The sequence below is a fragment of the Pezoporus flaviventris genome, unplaced genomic scaffold (genome assembly GCF_033815535.1).
Source record: "Pezoporus flaviventris isolate CSIRO_AGI_PZ_B2104156 unplaced genomic scaffold, CSIRO_AGI_Pfla_v1 ptg000035l, whole genome shotgun sequence".
Classification (NCBI taxonomy): Eukaryota; Metazoa; Chordata; class Aves; order Psittaciformes; family Psittacidae; genus Pezoporus; species Pezoporus flaviventris.
Genome location: NW_026892583.1, coordinates 2009222 through 2031061, shown reverse-complemented (window position 1 = coordinate 2031061; position 21840 = coordinate 2009222). Strand labels below are relative to the sequence as shown.

The window sequence follows — 21840 nt, the reverse complement described above, 5'->3', positions numbered from 1 at the left end:
ACCAGATCCAGATGTGCTTCAGGCTCAAACCCATGTGCCAGCAGCACAGAGCAGCCACGCAGGAAGCAAGAGTAAAGCTCTCTGCAGGGACAGAGACCAGAAAGCAGTACTCACCTTGCCGTGCTCCATTTCCCTCCCTCCCTGCCCAGCCCACCCTTCCCCTTACATGCTCCACAAAGAATAACATCAGACAGGTCCTTTTCTTGCCAGCATGTGGAAGGCTGAAACCTTATGCTTCCCACTACACCATGCCACTGCAGGAGGGCAGCACCAACAGCATCCCCATGGCACACAATATCCAAGCTTCACAAAAGGATGCATGCAAGGGGGTGTGTGGCTCTCCCAGACCCACTCTGATCCAAAGAAGAGCTTACCTTTTGCTAAGCCTTACACTTGAAAGTAACTGCACCCAGTGGGCTGCTTCATTTCCCCAGGCAAACCTCCCCCAGTGTTCCCCATTTCCCAATTCTATTTCAAACAGGGGACTTGGACTAATTCATCTTGTTAAAAACCAAAACCAGCCGCTGGGACTCAAACAAAATTAGAGTTGTTCTTTGAAGCCTGCCTGGCCTATTTAGGAGGTCACTGCCATTACTTGGCAGGTTTTGTACTTTGCTGCTCAGGGGCAGCTCAGCTGCTGCTCCAGATGTGGCAGAGAAAGTAGTTACAAGTACTGTCCTTCCAGAACAGACCCATAGCTCCTGTTTTCCCTTCCCATTCCTCCCTTCCATAGGAAAGGAGCTATGTGGATTGGAGACAGCAAGTGGGTACTGGCAGCAGAACATACCTGGGAGCCACACAGCAGCTCTGATGACCTGCAGCTTCAGGGATTCCCTCCCTCCTTCCAAAACTGACCATTTTATTTAATGAACACACTGGGCCAACATCCAGAAACAAACAGCTTTCCAGCTTACTTTAGTACAGGCCTTCCTTTCTACTCTGCAGATGCCCATGATACTTATGAGGAAGAGGAGATTGAAGAGGAAGATGCCCATGATACTTACAAGGAAGAGGAGACTGGAGAGGAAGATGCCCATGATATTTACAAGAGGAGGAGACTAAGGAGGAAGATGCCCATGATACTTACAAGGAAGAGAAGATTGAAGAGGAAGAGGAAGTACTTGGTGACTTTCAGGCAGCCAGACCCCATCTTCTTTCACTTATAAGACCTAAGGGGAAAGCAAACAGACAACCAGTTATGTTAGTGACAGGTCATCCAGGCAATTTCAGAGCAGCACCCTTACCCTGTGCAGAGCTCTGGATCATCTGGTAGAGCTCAGAGCAGATACACAGAATGCATGTGCTCCATAGACTACCTCAGTTGCCTTCTCAGAGCAGCAAAACAGGACATCACCATCACTACAAAGAGCCACTGCTGCCAATACCTCCTGGAGAGTGACAGAGGACTATAGGCAGTTACAGAAGACATGTAATCACAAATAACACTGGTAATTCCATCACCATTTATACAGACTTTGCATTAATAGTATCAACCCAAAGCATCACCTCTAACTACTACTCCCAGCAGAGAAAGGGGATGCACATATCTGAGGAAGGAACTCACAAGGCTAGCTCCCTTCCCCAAATAATCTCATCACCTCATGACTCCTAAGCAACTGAAAGGACAGTAAAGAGCAAGGCCAAGGGGTCAAATTGGAAGGCAGCACTATGTCAAGCTTCCCGAATGCAACTTGGCACCTGATGCTTTGACAACACATGAGGACCAGCGAGTCAACTCCACAGTTACATACAACCAATTCTGCTGCAGGATCAAGACAGGCAGGATTTCAACAAGTCTCAGTTTCCAAAGCCAGCCCCACAAGTTGGAGGCAGTGTGGGAGCACCGATAAGACAGGATGCTGGTTTTAGTTTGTTGGTACCGGCCACACAAACTACACATCCATGGGGTGGCTAGCACACAACACAATGAAGGCAAGAGACCAACTTCAGTGCAGTTCTTCACCATAGAGAGAAGGTATTTTACTATATCAGAAGTTAACTCTGCTTGATTACCATGGCTGAAGCCTATGTAAAGCATGAGAAGAGATGACAAGGTTGCTTTCAACACTGCAAATTAGGCAGCTTATCAGGAATGGATATGAGGTCTTCATGCTATAAGACCCAGGGAATAAATGGATCTCTATTATTGCAAGCTACTTCCATTCCCACTTGTCTGACAGCAAAGAGCTCAGATGCTAGAAAACAGTCCCACAGATCATCTTCGCTAGTGCAGTGAGCCTCCTCCTGGGGAAGCAGCACAACCAAGTGACACATGAGGACTGGTGGGAGAACATCTCAGAGGTCAGCTTTCCTGCCTGCCTCTCCTTCCTGCCCTGTGCTCAGTGAGATTTCCTGCAGAGGCAATGAAGATGTTTTAGGTTCCTTAAAATTTGCTCTAACAAGTTCTTTGCTCAAAATAGACCATGCTGATTTAAGAAGCATCAGCCAAAGGAAGAGCAATGCTAGGCTGGGGTCACCAGTGTGGCTTGGGAGGAGCCAGTCCCAACAGAGAGCAACGTCAGCAGGGTTCCCTGCTGCCAGCCTGGGTGCACCGAGGGTCACTGGAGCCTAGTATGCTCTTTTGTTTCAATCAAAGGCTTTTGCTTAATCCTATTAAATATTTAGGTTAACTCTAGAGCTAAACTGGTCCGTGGGCATTCTAGCCTTCCTACAAAGCAATGGTCACCCCCCAACTACCACAAGAGAGCGTGAGTTTGAACTCTGCGGCTGAAGAAAACAGTGCTCTGGCTTCAAGGGATGCCATAGCTAGAAGCTGTGCTAAGCCCATTGCTGCACCACAAGGTGCTACTGAGATGGGCAAGCAGCACAAGAAACAGTCTTAGCCAGCTGAGCTCTTAAAAATCCCATGATATATCAACATATATTGCATCTAGGGAGCTCTTACTGCACACTTGGGTTAGCACCATCTCAGTCACTTCTATTCAGTGAACTCCTCAGGTCTGAGTCCATATAGCAGCACTCAAAACTAGGTCCTTCATATTAGCCAGGGAAAGCTCCTGTAATGGTTTCTGGTCCATACTTGCACCAATTATCAAACTACAGCATTCCCATTCCAATGCAGCCATTGGCTATGAGCTGGCTCTGTTCCAGCAGAGATGCACTGTATGACAGATGCATCATTACCAACCTATAAGCAAGTGAAGTCTCTCTGTTAGCAGATTTTCTCCTTTGGTTAGGGACAGCAAGTTTATTCAACAAGCCTTGCTCATTTTAGAGCAGTTCTGCTACAGTTAATGTGCCAGTCTGCTGTCACAGAAGAGCTGTAACCCAAAGACTACCATACCCTTTAATGGTATCTCAGAAGAGGGGCGAGTATTTAAGGAGAGCACTAATGTTGCTTCCTTAAAACCCTGTGCTCCCTCCTTTCCTTTGTAAGAGGAATGTTCTCTCAGGCTGTTAATCCTGGCAGGCACCAACACCTAAAGACTGCACTTGGGAGAGGATAATGAAGTTTCCCCATCCAGCTGGCTTGCTTACTGGCTTCACCATAAACACATCTCCTCTTAATAGCATCGCAAACTGGAGCCTGGCAGTCTAACCAGAACATTGAGGCAGCCAGGTCCCCAGGCAATGATGTCTGTCTGTTGTGGGGGATACAAGCATTTTCCTACTCTTCAACATAGCCAAAAACTAAGTCATGCACAAGGCACTGGACTTCTTACCTTAAGAAGTCTGGTCCCTGGTGTAATCCTCTTTATTTTCAAGCTGGAGATGCAACTCCCAGTAGCTGCTGATTTGCTTCCTAGCACTAAACAGCCATGTGCTGCCTGTTTCCAACTCTGTCCACACTACTTTGATGAGTTAGGAAAGCAGAGATTTGCAGAGCTGTTAGGATCTTTACAAGAGTTATCTAAGATAATTAAGTCATCAAACAAGTTGAGAAGAGCTGGTGTGGAAGAAGACCTGCCTGAGGCGACAGATTGCTTTCAGGGCTCTTCTAGCTATTTGTTAAAGGCAGACTATCTTAAATGTTTATTAAAGAAAACAACCTCAAACTGTGTGTTACAGCATTACACGCTGTTCTTTTCTTGCCACAAGGAGATATAACTCTTTCATAGCTCTTAGCAATAAAGTAATTCAAAGTATAGGTTTCAAGCCAAAAGAAAACCAGGTTTTTAGGGGTTTGCTTTGAGTTTTTGAGATCGTTTAGATATCCACATAAAAAAATATATGAGATCTTCCAATTCTTCTGCTATCCTTAAGAAATTAAACTTACTTTTGTTCACTACGCTAATGAAAATCCTTTTCAGATTAGACATAAGGAGGTTCAGGTTAGATATAAAGAAGAAGTTCTTTACTGTGAGGGTGGGGAGGCACTGGAACAGGTTACCCAAAGAAGTGGTAAATGCTCCATCCCTGGCAGTGTTCAAGGCCAGGCTGGACAGGGCTTGGAGCAACCTGCTCTAGTGGAAGGTGTCCCTGCCCATGGTAGGGGGTTGGAACTGGATGAGCTTTAAGGCCCCGTCCAATCCAAACCACCCTATGATTCTAAAACCCTTCCTTCTGATGTTGCACAAGCAGTCACAAAACATACAGTAGAAGGAGCAGCTCAACCAAATTTGAGATGGGTCAGGTTTGGAAGCAGATGAGCTTGGAGTTACCACTGAAGGGCATATCCACAGCCAATTGGCGGTGTAGGGCTGACTTCAGTACAGAGTCTTGTCTGCCTGTCTGGCAGTCGCCATTTGCCTTTTGAAGCTGGTCAACTTTAAGCCTGCAGCAATGCACATAAAGGTTTCATACATGAAGTCTGCAACTGTTTGTTTCCTCCTCTCCCTCTCCACCCCAGCTGCTCTGGCCACTCAAGTTTTCCTTCCCAAGAAGCCGCACCTACTCTTTTCAACAGTCCTGCCATATGCCTCCAAGTTTTCCCTGTCATTCTCCACATTGATGCCAACTCTGCAGAGGATTTCATAAGAGACTGTACTGTCAGCTTGCAGAGGGGCGTTTCTCCCACCCTCTCATTTCCCAGCCTGTAAAGATATGCAGGATTATTTATGCTTATCTATCAGATTGCTGCTTTGAGGCATCACTGCCATAAAAACTTGGTGGCCAACACAGCCTGGTCAGCTTCAATGTAGTTGACTATTAGTCTTTCTTAGACCACCTTCAACACCTGAACTTGAAGGAAGAACTAACTCCAGAAGGCATCAAGTGATCCAGGACCCCAGCGTTTCCTAGGGGGGAGAAATGGGACAACTCCACACAGGCTAAACCAGCATCAGGGGATGGCTTCCTGCCCGTTCCATCACCTCCATCTCTCAGGCCTGATGTCTTTCCAGCAACAGTGATGACAGCAACACTGGTATATGGAGCACAAAATCCAGGACGTGTCCGAGGAGAGGCAGACAGAGGCTGGCTTTGTTAGAGACAGCAGAGGAGTCCCATCACAGCTCAGAGATTAGCTTATTTTGTCACAGCCACCCTCCTGCAGAAGGTGACTGCAGTGAAGGACAGGCAGTATGGGGAGAGCTAAACACCTCTGCCTCCCACCAGCCAGCAGCACAGGAACACTCATGCAGAGATGTTACAACCACAGCAGTCAAGGGGCAGAGAGGGTAAGTTAATTGATAATCACAATCCTGCTCTCTTGAACTGCATTCTCTTGGAGTCTGCATCCAGCTCTAGGGCAACAACACAAGAGGGATGTGGAGCTGATGGAGCGAGTCCAGAGGAGGCCACGGAGATGCTGCGAGGGCTGGAGCAGCTCTGCTCTGGAGCCAGGCTGAGAGAGCTGGGCTGGGGCAGCCTGGAGAAGAGAAGGCTCCTGAAAGGGAGACCTTAGAGCAGCTCCAGTGCCTAAAGGGGCTACAGGAAACCTGGAGAGGAGCCTGGGACAAGGGCCTGTAGGGACGGGACAAGGGGAATGGCTTTAAACTGGAAGAAGGCAGATTTATATTAGACATTAGGCAGAAGCTCTTCCCTGTGAGGGTGCTGAGGCACTGGCACAGGGTGCCCAGAGAAGCTGTGGCTGCCCCATCCCTGGCAGTGTTCAAGGCCAGGTTGGACACAGGGGCTTGGAGCAAGCTGCTCTAGTGGAAGGTGTCCCTGCAAACGGCAGGGGTTGGAACTGGGTGAGCTTTAAGGTCCCTTCCACCCCAAATCAGTCTGGGATCTTATGGATTAGATCCTGCACTTCCTTCACCCAGCCAGCACTGCATACTTGGTGCTTGCTGAAGTTTATGACTCTTGGCTCAGGCCAGCACTGTACATGCCTGTGCCATGCAGCTCTGCTGGTAAGAGCTCAGCCTTCCTCCGCAGTACCACCCTCGCTCTTGCGGTGCAGGTTTCTTCCTGACGAGTCCTGGCAGCTGAAGCACCTCAGCTGCCAACTTATTGTACAGCACAAATAAGGGGCTCATTTACAAGAGCGGTGAAAGCGCAGCAGACAAGCAGGAACAGCCTCAGCACAAACCACAGGAGCTCAGTGTGGAAATCACCGTCCTGGGACATTCACAGCCAAGCGCAAAGGTCCCACAAACCCTCAAGGGGAGCACAAGAGCAATGAGCTCTGAAGGTCAGCCCTGGTGCTCCAAGTAAAAGAGGGTTCACATCTGAATGCATCTACATAGCCTGGAAGATGCTGTCCTCTCTTCCCCAGGCCCTCTTCCGTAAGGAAAGGAAATGGGTTACAAAGAAGCTGCGGGTTGCTTCCTATGTACTTTGGCTGGTTGCTCCCTACCACCAGCCCTCAAGCTCTAACGCCAGAGCATGTAAAACAAAGGCAGATCCTACAGTATGTGCTTGTACTAGCATTACCAAGCTAAGATGAGGTCAAACCAGCACCAGAACTGTGTTTTTCCAGTTCCTTTTGCCCCCACAAACACCTTGAATGCCCTCTATGGCTGCATACCAGCTCATTTCCGCTATTCCTCTTGCTGAAGGGGAAACTTCCAACTGGACAGCTACAAAGAATTGTGAACTAGGGTTCTGCACACTAATTTGCACGAGGTTAAGGCCATTCTGAAGGTTAGTGCAGTTATGTCCGGGTTTTGGCTGGGATAGAGTTAGTTTTCTTCCTACCACAATAGGTTACTTTTTGCAGTATTATCCCAATCCAAAAACCAGAACCAGATCAGCCATAGCTGACCTGAGCTTAGAGACTCAGAGAAGCCAGCTGGGGATCAGAAATTGCTCACTTGATGCTTACTTCTCCTTCCAGCTCCAAGCCATACACCTGCAGGGTAGGGACAGCCTAGAAAGACATGATCTTTAATGTCAGGGGTGGAAACAGATCATATTTTGTTGGGTTCTAAGCCCTTGCACCACAAAGCCCAGCTGCTGGGAACACTTCTCTATCCATGCACATGAAGAACAAGCACTTGGCAATCAGAGTGATGAGACAGGACAGCTTCCCACAACAGTACTAGTTAATGAACAACCAGAAAGTTACTGAGTCTCCTGTTAACAGCACGGCTCTCAGGGCAGAGACTACAAGTTACAGCCACATTAACATACAAAGACTATCCTAAGGAGTTCATCCTGTTGACATTAATACTCAAAGGCATTGGACTCTTAGTACACCTGGGAAGTACATCTTGTCTCTGGTAAGTAAATAACCACAGAGCTAATGAAAGACTCAGGTCTGAATTCACTGAACTTTCCGTTAAAGCTCCACTGAGATAATACCAGTGGTGTAATGACCTTGAAAAGACAAACAAGATCATGTTTGTTGTGGGGATTTTCCAATCAGCATCTCTTCAAAAGTTACAATGGAGGCATTGAGGGGGAAGCTGGATCCTAAATAATAAGGCTGCTGGTTAGGGTTACCCTCTGAAACAGGGAACACTTGCAGATGCAGTGATTTCTTATATATATTCATGTATATATGTGTGTGTGTGTGCATGTCACTGATTCAGGTACAGTTTCTTTTTGAAGGGAAGTGTCAAGGCAAGGTAAAAAACTTATTTGTGCATTTTCCTGGAAACAGGAAAGAAAAGAAGGTGCTCAGAACAGGCTATCTCTTATTCCATCTACTCTAGAGATAGCTGGTTCTTATCTTACATAGACGCAATTGCCTTCAAGCTAAAGGAGATGGTTTTGAGTGCTAAGCGCAGAGATAGCAGTACAGCTACATCAGTTTGCAAACCACAACACAGTACTTGTCAACAAACCTTGATGTGCCATGGAGTACAGCTATAGTGACACCCCAATGTTAGCATCTACAAGATGCAAGCTCAAGAATGCACATTTGCTATCTTTAGAGTAAGGGGAGCAGACTTGCAGCAAGGCATCATTCGGCAGCAAGTACTGCAGAAACACCATAGGAAAGACTAAGATTTCTCAAGGAACTAGGTAAGCTTCTGATAAAACTCATCAACTCACAGTGCAAGGGTAGATTTATTCCTGGTGCACCTGGTAAGACATGAAGCTTTTCTATTTGACTCCTGCTCTTAGTATACTGTTGTGTGAAGAACCTGAAAGCAACAGTGTCATCTGGTGAGATGCTAGATTAGAAAGTACCCATAGGACTGTCTACAACGGAAAAGGGGTTTCAGCATGTTTTACCACAGCAACCACATTTTGTCCAATTGGAAATACACCTTAGAAGCATATTTCTGATGCTTGAGGGGAAGTGATTAGGTATTTATAAACCACTATCCTACTGTTGAAAAGAAACCAACTCACTGTTCAGCATCAAAGAGCAGCATGGCTTTTGGAAGGGCCTGTTGCCATCTCTATATTTGCAATCAGAAGAACATCTGGACTTCACACTTCAGTTTGGAAGCCAACATTTAAGTAGGTCTTCAGTCCTTACCACTGGCTAACTGAGAAAGTCCTTGGCTGCTTTCAGTCTGTACACTCATACTTGCACAGCACGACAGCATTGCAGGACAGTATTTCTCCCCTTTAAGCAATTCTTTCCATGCAGCAAGACCAGAGATACAGCTCTGCCAACAGAAAACCCAGGAAAAAAAAAAAACACAAGCACCCCACAACCTATCCCAGAGCCATTTGTGTCTCCTCTCCCCCTAAAGAAAAACAAAACCACAAAACACAACTTACCAGAAGCAGCAGACAGAAGAGCCAAAAGTACAGCTTAGTGGACTTTTTGTCTTTTGGATTACCACGTACTATGAGAATGTTATTTGTGCAGGTAGGGACCAGAAGGAAGTCTCCACACTGCCTAAAAAGAGCACCCAGCTCAGTAAAAATGCATAGTTTTCACAAAACTGGTTGGGCAACTCTTGTCACTTGACTACGCTGGCTCTTTAATGGCTCCAAAAATGAGACTGGTTCAGCTTTGTTTTCTGCTCTTGGAGCTGCTGGGCTGTAAACATAACCTCTGAGATGGATTCCTCCCCGCCTGTGTGTCAAAGGCAGTCCCCAGCACCTCCCCATGGAGGAGCAAAGCCTATGAGGCAGGACCTGCACCTCAAACTGCAGCACGGTGGCCAGCACAGACTAGCAGCACCCTGCTTGCACTCATACAGGCTTCTCTGCAGTGAGCAGAGGATGCTACTAAGCCTTTGCCACTGCTATCAGACTCATCAGTCTGGAAATCACAGTACAAGTACATGCGCAGGATGGGCTCCCAAGCCTCTCATGCAAGCAATGCCTTGGAGGTCAACAAATCTCCCCCAAGGAGTTGTGTAATAACCCTCCCAATGCCACTTGGCTTGGAGATACCTTCCCAAGAGCCAGCATCCTTCCCCCACTGCCAAAGCACCCAAAGGTTATCACAATCCAGGCAGGCAGGAAGCCTTAACACAAGGGGGTTTTCCATCTTATGAGACAGCACCAGAGTTTGCCAGACTGAGGCAGGAACCAGGTAGTATAACTGACTTTTATCTTTTCCATCTCCTCCTCCCAGAAGATACCAGAGATCAAGGTCGAGGAATTTCACCTGCAACGTTCCCTTTCAAAACAAACTGGTTTTCATTTCATTTTCTCAGATGCTAAGCACATAACCAGTGGGCGTTCAGATTCATCACGCCCATGCCAAACGTGTTTCTGAAAGTCACAGCATCTGCCTGAACTGGGAAATGACGTTTCCTATTCTTTTTTGATTCTTTCCAGAAATTAGCACCCTTCTCCAGAGATAGGTAGATGGGGTCTAGCAGAGCACAGGCACCAGCAAACAGCAAGGGAAAGAAGCCAAACCTAACTAGGCTTTATCCACCACCATTCCCAGCAATAACAGGATCTCTGGTAGTTCACTCCAAAGCTGAAGCCAGACTGCAAGAAGCCAAGAGCTAGAGATCCCTTTACCCAGAAGAGCATTGGAGGACAAGCATTCCCTCATGCTTCCCAGAAGGCTCTGGAAGCAGACACCAAGCCAAGTGCTACCAGAGCACTGGAGTCCCACGATGCTGAGCACCAGCCCACTGCAGAATGGAAGTGTCTTCTGGGAGCAGGATTCCCTCCAAGGCCTGTTCCCCCTAGGGACCATCGACAGGATTTTAAGTGTCAGAAAGGAAGAAAAGCAATAGGAAAACCAACAAACCAAACAACCCACAACTCACACCACAAAGCAGACACCTCTGTCTTGTAACTCCAAATGGTTGGGAAGATGTAGAATTGTCTGCTTTCCCAAATGAGAAGAGACAGGCCATTAGTCTACTTTAATCATGATTCCTTTGCTGATAACAAGGCACTGATCTCAAGAAGCAGAGGCTTCGACCATTTAGCCCCACAGATCAAGCAGAGCTGGAAGACTACTGCAGACCCAGCATGACTGGAAAGTCACAGCAGTCCTTCTAGCACAGAATAATGCCTCAGCCCATAAAGGAATGCACCTTTTGGCCTGCTCACAGAAGCAGCCCCTTTACTATTTGTGCTCCCAGGAATCTTGTTTTTGCCAAATACAGCATTTGCTATTGCAGCCCCCTCACCATTTACCAGCTGTCTGTATGCCTGTGGCTACTGAACTGCTGCTGTTCCCCTGCTAGTATGCTGGCACTGCTACATGGGATTCTGGAGCAGAAGACCACAGATCAGCAACTGTAATAATCACAGAATTGTTAGGGTTGGAAGGGACATCTCTTCAACAGGGTCTGCCCTACCATAACCATGGGCCCTTCACTCTACAATCTGCCAGTACCCAGAGTCAGAAGTACGGGATTCCTGCAAGATCCTCACACAAAGCATCTCACAGTCTCCCTCAATACACAAACATCACAAAAGACAAGGAAAGCAACTCAGCAAACCCATTTGCTACAAGTATCACAGTATGCTAGAGATTGGAAGGGACCTCAAAAGATCATCTAGTCCAATCCCCCTGCCGGAGCAGGAACACCTAGATAAGGTTACACAGGAATGTGTCCAGGCAGGTTTTGAATGTCTCCAGAGAAGGAGACTCCACAACCTCCCTGGGCAGCCTGTTCCAGTGTTCTGTCACCCTCACTGAGAAGAAGTTTCTTCTCAAGTTTAAGTGGAACCTCTTGTGTTCCAGTTTGTACCCATTACCCCTTGTCCTATCATTGTTTGCCACTGAGTAGAGCCTGGCTCCATCCTCATGACACTCCCCCTTTATATATTTATATACACTAATAAGGTCACCCCTCAGTCTCCTCTTCTCCAAACTGTAGAGACCCAGCTCCCTCAGTCTTTCCTCATAAGGGAGATGCTCCACTCCCTTAATCATCTTCGTTGCCCTGCGCTGGACTCTCTCCAGCAGCTCCCTGTCCTTCTTGAACTGAGGGGCCCAGAACTGGACACAATATTCCAGATGGGGTCTCACCAGGGCAGAGTAGAGGGGAAGGAGGACCTCTCTCGACCTACTAACCACCCCCCTTCTAATACACCCCAGGATGACATTGGCCTTCTTGGCCACAAGGGCACAGTGTTGGCTCATGGGCATCCTGTTGTCCACTAGGACCCCCAGGTCCCTCTCCCCTACACTGCTCTCTAGCAGGTCATTCTCCAACCTATACTGGAACCTGGGGTTGTTCCTGCCCAGATGCAGGACTCTACACTTTCCCTTGTTATATTTCATCAAGTTACTCCCTGCCCAACTCTCCAGCCTGTCCAGGTCTCGCTGGATGGCAGCACAGCCTTCTGGCGTATCAGCCACTCCTCCCAGCTTAGTGTCATCAGCAAACTTGCTGATAGTACACTCAATTCCCTCATCTAAATCGTTGATGAATATATTAAATAATACCGGCCCCAGTACTGACCCTTGAGGCACTCCACTAGTTACAGGCCTCCAACTAGACTCAGCCCCATAGACTACAACTCTCTGGCTTCTCTCCTTCAGCCAGTTCACAGTCCACCTCACTACCTGATCACCCAGACCACACTTCCTCAATTTAGCTGTGAGGATGCTGTGGGAGACTGTGTCAAATGCTTTGCTAAGTAGATGGGGATGGCTAAGCCAGGGGTCTCCAAATCCAATGGACCCCATGGTAAGGAGCCATTCACACACCAGCAGTGCCACAGCCACAAAAGGTTACTGCCGGACCCAACCTCTGCCCTTCAGACCACCCCAGGTCCCACTGGAGCCTGGTCTGCTCACTGCCATGATGAGCACTGTCACAGTCTGAGGATGAGCATTTCACAACATCCTGAGTTTCACACCACAGTTACCACTTGACTCTACCAGTGGGCATGAATGAAAAGGGAAAGCCAGAGCTATAAAAAGCTTCAGAGAAAGGGACTCTTTCTCAAGCAGCCTCTCTTTCCAAAATGATGACTTAGAGAGGGCAGAAGGGGAAGAAAAGCCCTTAAGTATAAGAGTTCAGAGCACAGATGTTTTGAGTCATTCATTTCTACTAAAAACCACCCACCTGCAACCACATTTTCCCCCTCCAATAGCACAGAATCATATATTGGTTTGGTTTGGAAAGGACTTTAAAGCTCATCTGATTCCAACACCATGGGCAGGGACACCTTCCACTAGACCAGGCTGCTGACTGGCAGGACCTGACCACAACAGCCAAATCATGGTCTGAACACCATGAGGATGCAACTCAGAAGCAATTCCATGTTTTCCTCTGGAATAGTCAATCCCAGGCACGGCTGCTATACAGTCTAAGAGATGTATGACAGCATTGTCTAGCACCTTTTCCTTACACCTTCGCTGAGCAGGCTCCTTACTCCAGGCTCTTCCTACAGGAGGAAGAAAATAAAGCTGCATTGTACAGCAGTAAAGGGCAGCACTGTGAGGAGCAGGAATAACACAGCACAAGCTGCTACAGAAGCTGTAGTGAAGCCACTTCATTCCCAGCTTCATTCCCCTTCACAATCTCAGTAGACAAAGCTGGAAAACAAAAGGTCCCTCTAGAAAACACTTATCCAGCTGGAAGAGATGCTCCAAACCTTCTGGTTTCCTTGCTATGAAGAGGAGGAGGCCAAGGCAGACTGCTACTTGCCACATTATCAGTGCAGGTAATCCCAGTAGGTTTAATTGAAGCAATGGGGTAACATTAGTCACTTATAGACCTGCCATCTGCAGTTAAGATCCCCCCCCACCCTCCACCAACCACCATCCAAAAAAAAGAGGAAAATAATCAATCCATCCTTCCAAACACCACATGCAGAGGGTATGGACAGGGCTGCTTCAAGCCAAGAGGAACAGACATATGGGATCCATTCCCCAGGAATCTGGCAGTTAAAATAGACAGCAAGACTCTGAAAAGCTGGGTCTGTTTTGGGAACAGGAGAGGTCTCCTTGGAGCCTAGAGACTTACGCAGTGGTCTGGAGGATGGGTTCTGCTGAACACGGACCAAACAGCCTAGGTGGCCTCTTCTACCTTCTTGAAAGCGTCTCCTTTTCTAAACTTGGAGGACAAATATTCCAGGTGACTGTTTGATGGAGCAATGTTAGAAGAATGAGATGGAAATGGAGTAGTTCACAGGTATCTGTTTCAACAAGAAAGAACTTTTAGCCGGGAAAAAAAATTATTTGCAAAGAAAGATAGGCCTCAATGCAGAGATAAATGCTGCCATTTCAGACAGGAAACAGAGCAGGGCTGTATCACCTTTAATCAGTAAATCATGGTTCAAGCTAAGATTACTTAATAGGGCTGCAGACACTTCTTTTTCCTTTCTCTGTCCCACCACATTGTGCTCTTTCCCTCACAGCCCACTCTCCAGAGACCATTTCTACATCACATCAGTTTTACAAGTTTTAATGAAGCCATATTTACTAATGACATCAAATTACAGCAAGGGGTCTCATGCATCTTACCTCAACAGGTTATGGCTGAGACACAAGGGTTCCTATGCCCCTAAGGATGTGTGCCCACGCCTTGTGCAGCAGCTTGAAACCCAGCTCTGCAAAGCCCCATTGCCTGCTCCTTCCCTGATGGATGGATGGATGCCATGTAGACAGCTACACACTGCAGGGCTCATGAGACCCTGGGCACAGGAGTAGCCATCAGCCAGCACTGCAGTAACACAACTGCTGACGTAGCTCAGCTCGCACTGCCACACAGGCTGTTCCTCCTGACAGCAAACACCCCATGGAGAAAGCTGCTTCTCTTCTGGGCAAACAAGGAGCAACTGTTTAGGTTCCCATGGGACAACACCGGGTGTATGGCCATCCACTTGTATACACGCTGGTAGGTCTTGCTTGTAGCTGACAGCTGGGCTAGGAAGAGGTTTCCCATCTGCCTGAAGCTATGCAAAGCAGGAACTTACTGCTTTACCACCGCCACAGCAGCCTCTGAAGCTGTAGCATGATGGATTGGAAATGAATGCAGACACCCAGGCTCTGAGACCACCAGTAGGACTGCAGCATCAAAGCAAAGGAGCCTCTGAGGTCTTGGCCATTAAAGTAGCTTGCTGTTCCTCAAAATAGCCCTCCCTTGAAATAGCCTTTTCTGCTGAGGTTGCAGCCAGTTTGATGCAGCTTTTGACATGAATTCCCACCTGGTTTCAGCAGCAGCATTTTGGCCACCTCGGGTTTGTTCCAGGAAGACACAAGTCACACCACCACCCCCAGGGAGCAGGGACGAGAGGAAACTCTGACTCCCCTCACATCAGACACTGGTATCACCTCCCACCCCCTCGGAGCAGACACAACCACCCCTATTTTAGCTGCTCTCAGGCAAGGTGTTATCAGCTTTGGTGCAAGGGAGCAGCCATCTCCTATGGAAAGTCCCACAGAGGGGACGGGGCTTGCAAGCAGGATGCTTGGGGTTTCCTACCTCACCACCAGCCTCTATGGACCTCTGTTATACTTGCAGCCTCCCCTTCCACTCCTGTCCCAAGGGAAGGGCAACAAACCCTTTGGGAGCAACCCCTTGTGTGCCTCTACCTTATCTCATACACAGCCGTGGTCCAGCACTGTCCTGCACAGCAGCTGTGGAACAGAAGTCTTCTCTAATTAAAAGAGCTTCCTTTGGGAACAGGCAGATTTACTGCACGACTCAGAGGGCTCTTTAGTTATTCCATGTGTAGTGTCTGCGAGCCTGCATTAGAAAGGGACCTGAATGCAAAGAAGAGCCCAGCAGCTTCTTAGACTGTTGGGAAAGCACATTCAATCCAGACAGCTGGGTTTTGTCTGGGTGGATTTCATTCCCCCCGCCCTCCGAGAGACTTCAGAGATGAGCATAAATAGAACTGCTGCCTGCCTTTTAAGCCCCAGTTTCTTCAAGCATACAGATGATGCAAAACAGTTCTCAATCTCGGCTTGGGCAATGCAAAACTTGAGGCAACAGCAGAGGGGAAACAGCCTTGATAATCAGCAGGGTCCTCAGTCCAAGCCAAGCACAGCACTCTGGATCAACACTTCTGTATGACCAGGGAGCCCAGCTCTGTGATCACAAGACACAGAAGAGGGGGAGCGAGGGGAAAGGAGACAGAGTTTACTCAGTAAAGCACACTGGGAAGTTGAGGACGTTCCAGCGAAGCCACTCAAGACTGACTCACCACCAGCAGCTTCAGTCCAGGCTGACACACATACAAACGCATGACCAGCTTCACAAGATGCTCTGATTGCACCACACCACCAGCATGAAACAAGCTCCAGAACCAATGCATGATTATAACCGAGAGGTGGTGTTCTACCATCACACCAGAAAAAATGGCAGAGTACTCTACAATTTGATTACAAGCAGAAAGGAGAGGAGCAGAGCAGTCCACATGGTGCCTTTCAAAAGCAGGCACATTAGCTCTGGGGTGCAAAGTCCAAAATATCACTTGATCCTGACACTGCTGAATACAGAACCTCTCTTCAATTCCTGTCCACATATATTCCAAGTTAAAGAAGCCATTTGCAGGACCAAGGAGAAAATGGGAACAAAAATCTAGTAGAAAGGGAGTAAGACATTCCCAACATTGATATTTTACCATCTAAGACTTGAGTACCTAGAAACTGAAATACCATGGAAGGCAGAGAAACTTCCCTGGAAAGGTCTAACCAGAGCACTGAGCCATTCCGTGCAATAGTGGAGCTCCTCTAGTTAAGACTCCACAACTGATTCCCAACCAAACTGCTAATCATCCACCACAGGGGACATGCCAGCTCCAGGCTTTGCATATTCACATATTAGGGGATGATGGCAGCAGCCCTTGCAGTCCTAGCCAAGTGGTCGGATGTCACTTCCACATATGCTCAACGTGCTGCTCCTGAAGGCCTGCACCAATGCAGCACAGGTGATGATCCTGATGCAGAAAACACCTAGAGGAACCTCACTGGAACCTGGGCCATGGCAGCCCAAGCACAAGCAAGGTTCTGGAATGGGTTGCTTTTCAAACCAGACAGATAGCAGGAGATGAGGGCATAGAGCTTCCATGTGGCCCCTCCACCCCGTAACAGTGAGGGCACACAAACTTCATGGATCACAGAGGTAGTGGCCAAAGGAAGCTGCTGGCAGAGGACAAAGGCACATCCAGTGACTGTAAGTGCTTCTCCAGGGCAGCTCAGGGAAATGGTCTCCTTTGTTCCCAACAGGTAAAGCTACTTCACAGCAAATTTGGGCCCTGCTATGCAAATCCCTGTATACTAGGTCCTTTCCCTCCTCTTTCCCAACCTGGCATGGATGGGAGCAGCAGCAGAAATGACCAAGTCCCTGACTCCAGTAATGGCTGGAGCTTGGCTCAAGGTCCACAGTTGCAGCTCCAACGGCTCATCCCTTCCATTGCTGGCATACAAGAGATCTCCCTGAAGCAGAATTAGTGATGCCTACAAGGGGAACTCTCCATTACATAATTTCAAATCTCCAGGCTACTGGATATCTTAACGTGGATAACTTGCCCCAGATCAGCATCTCCCAAGCACACATGGCCTGGGATTATCATCATACTGGCAGAGATCAGTGATGTGCTTACAGCCCAGCAGCAATTTTGCAGTAAAAGGTAAAGCGTTTTTGCGACGCACCTATTTGCTCACACTGTGCTGCAGAGAAACTAAAGCTGCAGCCCAGAAGCATCCTTATGCACCAGTCTCCTGCCTATGTGCAGGGCAGGGCCCCTGGTGGCACAGGAGAGACAGATGCTCCCGGCTCCTGAGCTCCTGCCTCAGCAGCAAGCCTTGGAAATTAAGCACACACACCACGCTTTGATTTAACTTGCTTTTAACGGTGTTGTCCCAGTTCTAAAGCTCCATCAAGGAGATAAAAGAACTAGAGCAGTCAGCCAGACAGCCCGTGTATGTGCCTTTTCCCGCAGGAGAAAGCCTGCCTTCAGCCCAGTCTCCTTCCCTTTCTCCTCTGTATATTGAATGAGCTCCGAACCACTCAGCCTCCCTTGCCCTACTGTGTTCAAGAGGACACAGGCTTGGGCACTGAGCTGGCAGTGTCTGCTCCCTGTCTTCATCCCAACAGGCTCCTGTTTTATTCCCTTTTTCTGCTGTCACCTACCAGGCGGTCCCTTTCAGAGCTGCCCACAGTAACACCTCATCTTTCTTCCAGAAAATCGGCTCGCTCTGAATCTGTCAGAGCAAGCAAGCAGTGATTTAAGCACTCTCCAGTGTGCAGCTCCTTGTGCTTCACTTATTATCCTGTCTAGGTTCAAGTCGGCCATTAACTGCTTCAGTGTCTCCAATCCGTGATGAACCTGAGAGCTTTCAGCAAACAGGCTCTGACCAACCATCAAGGAACTGCTGGCACCGGCTCCATCTCCTGTATTATTCCTTTTGCCATGCCAAGAGAGCCTGTGATTTTTAGGCTTTCCTCCATTTCATTCCTTAAAAGAATACAGATGAGCCAGGAAGAGACAGAAGGGGTTAGGTAACCACTGCAGCTCACTACCTTCATGCACATGTCATTAATCATTTGTCCATGGAAAGCTCCAATCCCACATTCTTCCCACAGAATCATCAGTACAAGAGCACAGTTTATTTCTTAGGCCACCAAAGCTGACAACAAGGTTAATGGGCCCCAGCTCATCCTTTACTGTACATAAGGACCCCAGATCCCAGGATGTCATGATCCATGTTCAGAAACAAATGAAGGCAATGAAGGAAAAGAAGGGGATGCAGATGTCATGCTCCTATTTTAGAGAGGTGAAGTTAAAGCACTCTGGTTGAGGGCCAGAGTTCCTGGCAATAAGAAGTTAGTTTTGATGCACACAAGTTTTTTCCAAAGAGGAAACTGAAGAAGTGAAGAACTGAGGCTCCGGTCATCCCTTGATGAAGCATCGCTCCCTCCTCCAGCTTTCCAAGCCACTCAACCTTGGCCTGAGTCCTCCCATTCACCAGTAAGCAGAAACAGAAAGGAAACCAGGAAGAAAGTGGCTGACACACCACCCACACCATTTAAGTGAAGCAGCAATTACCACTTCAGATAGCATGGGGCATGGTCCACCTCCCAGCATCACCCTGGCTTTCCTGTAACAGATCCTGTGTCATCACTGCCTGAGGGTTTTGCAGCAGTGTCTTTTTGCCTCTGCTGTGTGCTTCCTGCTGTAACAGTGCCAGGGAGCACCAGGACCCACAGCCATGGTTTGGGGAAAGCACCTCAGGGTCTGTGGTTACCAGAGGTCTGCAAAACTCCCACCTGCATCTCTCCGATTTAAATATCTCCGCATGAACGTCTGCAGTCCCTGCTGCCTTACAGCTGTGACACAAAGACATGGAGATACAGGAGTGGGATAAAACCTTTCCTCAGCTACAGTCAGGTAAGGAATTCCATATGATCATACACACACACACTTCATGGAGTTTGAAGCAGAGATTGTCTTGGGGGCAGGAAACCTCCATGGAGCTGTAGGAAGGCCTTGTTACAGCATCTCCTGCACCAGCTTACGGCTGTAGGTCACGCTACACCTGCCTGTCCCCCCTAAGAACTAAAATAGAGACAATAACAGGAATGAAGAGAGTCCAGATGAGCTGCACCATTAAAGCTGCTAAATCCTCTTAAGGGTGGAGCTTCCATGCAGCAGAACAGAGACTGCCCAGGGGGGAGAGCCTTCTCCAGGCACTGAGCTTCCACCTTGCTCTATTTCTGTCACAGGCAGGTAAGAAGCTGAGCAAACGCTGCAAGGCTTCACCCAGCCACCCCTGCCCTGCAGCACAGGGATACAGATGTTGTCCCAGCCATCCCCAGAGCCCTCAACAAGGATGGAGAAACCCAGGCCAAGAGGGTTTCAAGCCCAGAGAGGCTCCACTGAGTAAAGCTATACTGGAAGCAAGACCCTTCTATGAAAGGAGTGTTAAATGAAGGGACATGCAGCAAGGAGAAGCTACTCACTTCCCTAAACTACTCCAAATCCACACATTGGCTTACAGAGCAGTTGGCAGAGATCCTTTTTACTCATGTGGCAGCCCAGTATGAGCAATGGATTCTTTCTCTTTCTTTTTAAAAGCAGCACAACTGTGCGTGTGGGAGTTCTTGCTGCAGCCGAAAGACCAGAAACAAGTGTGAATGTTAAAAACACCCCACTGTACCAACCACAAAGAGGCCTGGTGACGGGACACTGGCAGGACTGCCACTACTCGTGCAGCAACACTGCAGAAGAGGTCATTGACTGCACCAACAGTGCCCTTCTCCCCCATTAACACTTTCTTCCCACTTAGTTCTTGTGAAGTATTTCGTAAGATCCAAGTAATGCATCATTTTTACAGCGTGTCATATGCTTGACGTCAGCACATCATCAAGACTGCTCTTCTCACTAGACCTTCAGAGCAATGTTTTTACTTTTGTATCTTGTGGCTCACCAAAAGGATCTTAACCACATGCTTCTACTTACTGGTTATCATGCAGCGAGCAAGCTTCACAACAGCAGGCTCACACGTCAGGCTTTGAAGAGGATTTTTCTCAAGGCCAAGGTGCCTGAGAAAGTTAAAAACCATCTTCTGTGGAGAAGAAGTATCACTGATGTCAGATGCCGAGACCACACTCTCCAGCTGTGCATCCTTGCTTGCACAGAATCACACCGGTGAGGTTTCGCTAGCACTGGGGATGGGTTATATCCCTGCAAGCCTCTATTGCCAGCAGCAGCACAAACCTCTCCAAGAGCTGCTCTTCTCCCCAGCCACCAGCTCCCCCAGCACGGCAGCAGAACAGCCTGTCCCGCCCTTGCACAGCCAGTAAATTAGCCTCAAACTTCATCCCATGCAGAAGATGGAAACACTAGAGCTGGTCCAAGACGTAGGAACACTTCATCCTCAACCAGCTTCACAGTTTATTGAAGCCAACATTTAGATTCCAGGATGGTTGCTCTTTTCCTTCCCCCTCTTTTTCATAGTGAGTGCTCAATTGCACATTAAAGCATACACAGCAGAGCTGTTATGCTCTGGGCAGAAACAGCATGCCTGGGTTGTAACAAGCCGTTATCCCTGTATCAACAGATTCAGCAGCCACACTGCAGGGCAATCCACAGCCAGCACTTACCCAGCTGTCGAAATGGGAACACTAATCTGAACTCTTCTCTTCCCCGGCATCTTAAAAGGGAGGGAGAAAAAAAGCTGGGGTACAGAGCAGGATGGGCAAGTACCAGCTTTCTGTAGCTGCAACAAGGGTAAGACTGCTAGAGAAGCATCTAATAAACATCTTAGCACCAATGAAGGCAGAGTCCTGATGAAGGCAGCAGCACTGCCCGGTCTGAAGCACACTCAGCCTGCCGAAACCCCTTTACAGCGATGCGGCACCCTGCCTGCGGGGCTCATCCTGCCCCAGGTGTGCTGCACCTGGCAATGATTATTTCTCTCCTTTCAGGCCATACACCAGCTACACAAGAGAGTCAAAACTCACCCACCAGCTTCAGTCTGAACGGACACACGTGTGAGCAATGGGGACACGGCTCCAGAGAGGCTGCCCGCGACCCTGGCAACAGCCACCCCCCGGGGGGGAGAGGAAAGGGGAACGGAACGAAGGGGAAAGGAGAGGAGAGGAGCCGGGGGTCTCCCACAGATCGGCTGCCCCAACCGCGGCAGAACCTCCCCGCTCCGCGGATAAGCCCCTGGGAAGACCCCGCAGCCCAGACCCTGACCGGGACCGGCTCCGGCTGCAGCCCCCTGCACTGCACCGCACCGCCGAGCCCCCCCGTGCCGAGCGGAGCGAAGCGAAGCCCAGCAGAAGGAGGCGAGGCCAGGCCAAGGCCGCCCCGTTCCCCGGGAGCGGGCAGCCGCAGCGCCTACCTGCTCGGCGGGCTCCACCACAGCTCTGCTCCCCGCTCCTCCCGCTGCCTCCCTCCCTCCGCCGATGTGGCCCCGGCTCTGCTCCCAACCCCGCGGGGCGGAGCTGGCGGCTGCGCTAAGCCAGCCCTGGGGCGGGCCGCGGGCCCCCACTGAGGTGGGTGTGGAGCGGCGGTGCCACCCCCGCGGCCGAGCCGTGGCCGGGGTCTGCCGCTTGCCGCTCTGGCCCCTTCGTACCCGCTCCGTAAAGCGAATGACACGGTTTACACCCCCCGTCAGCGCTGGGCTCCTCATGGCCCCTCACCTTGCCCACCGCATCGCTTCCCTCCCGGGTCAGTTCAGCCGGCATTGCTCTG

At 49.0% G+C, this 21840-nt stretch overlaps 1 protein-coding gene across 4 annotated transcripts in view; it reads right to left on the bottom strand.

Moving 5' to 3' along the window:
* CD82 (CD82 molecule) overlaps positions 1 to 21599 on the bottom strand; it is a 41431-nt gene extending 19832 nt beyond the window's left edge. Inside the window, exons 1-2 of one of the 4 annotated variants that reach the window (XM_061462100.1) lie at positions 21488 to 21599; positions 1088 to 1169 (exon numbers count right to left, since the gene is read on the bottom strand). In XM_061462100.1, coding sequence (XP_061318084.1) covers positions 1088 to 1150 — 63 coding nt within the window. In that variant the 5' untranslated portion in view covers positions 1151 to 1169; positions 21488 to 21599. Of the gene's footprint in view, positions 1 to 1087; positions 1170 to 3683; positions 3803 to 9027; positions 9156 to 15223; positions 15367 to 21487 lie in introns of those variants that run through there. The other 3 variants (XM_061462102.1, XM_061462101.1, XM_061462103.1) reach the window with 3 other exon arrangements.
* Positions 21600 to 21840: the final 241 nt, after the last annotated feature.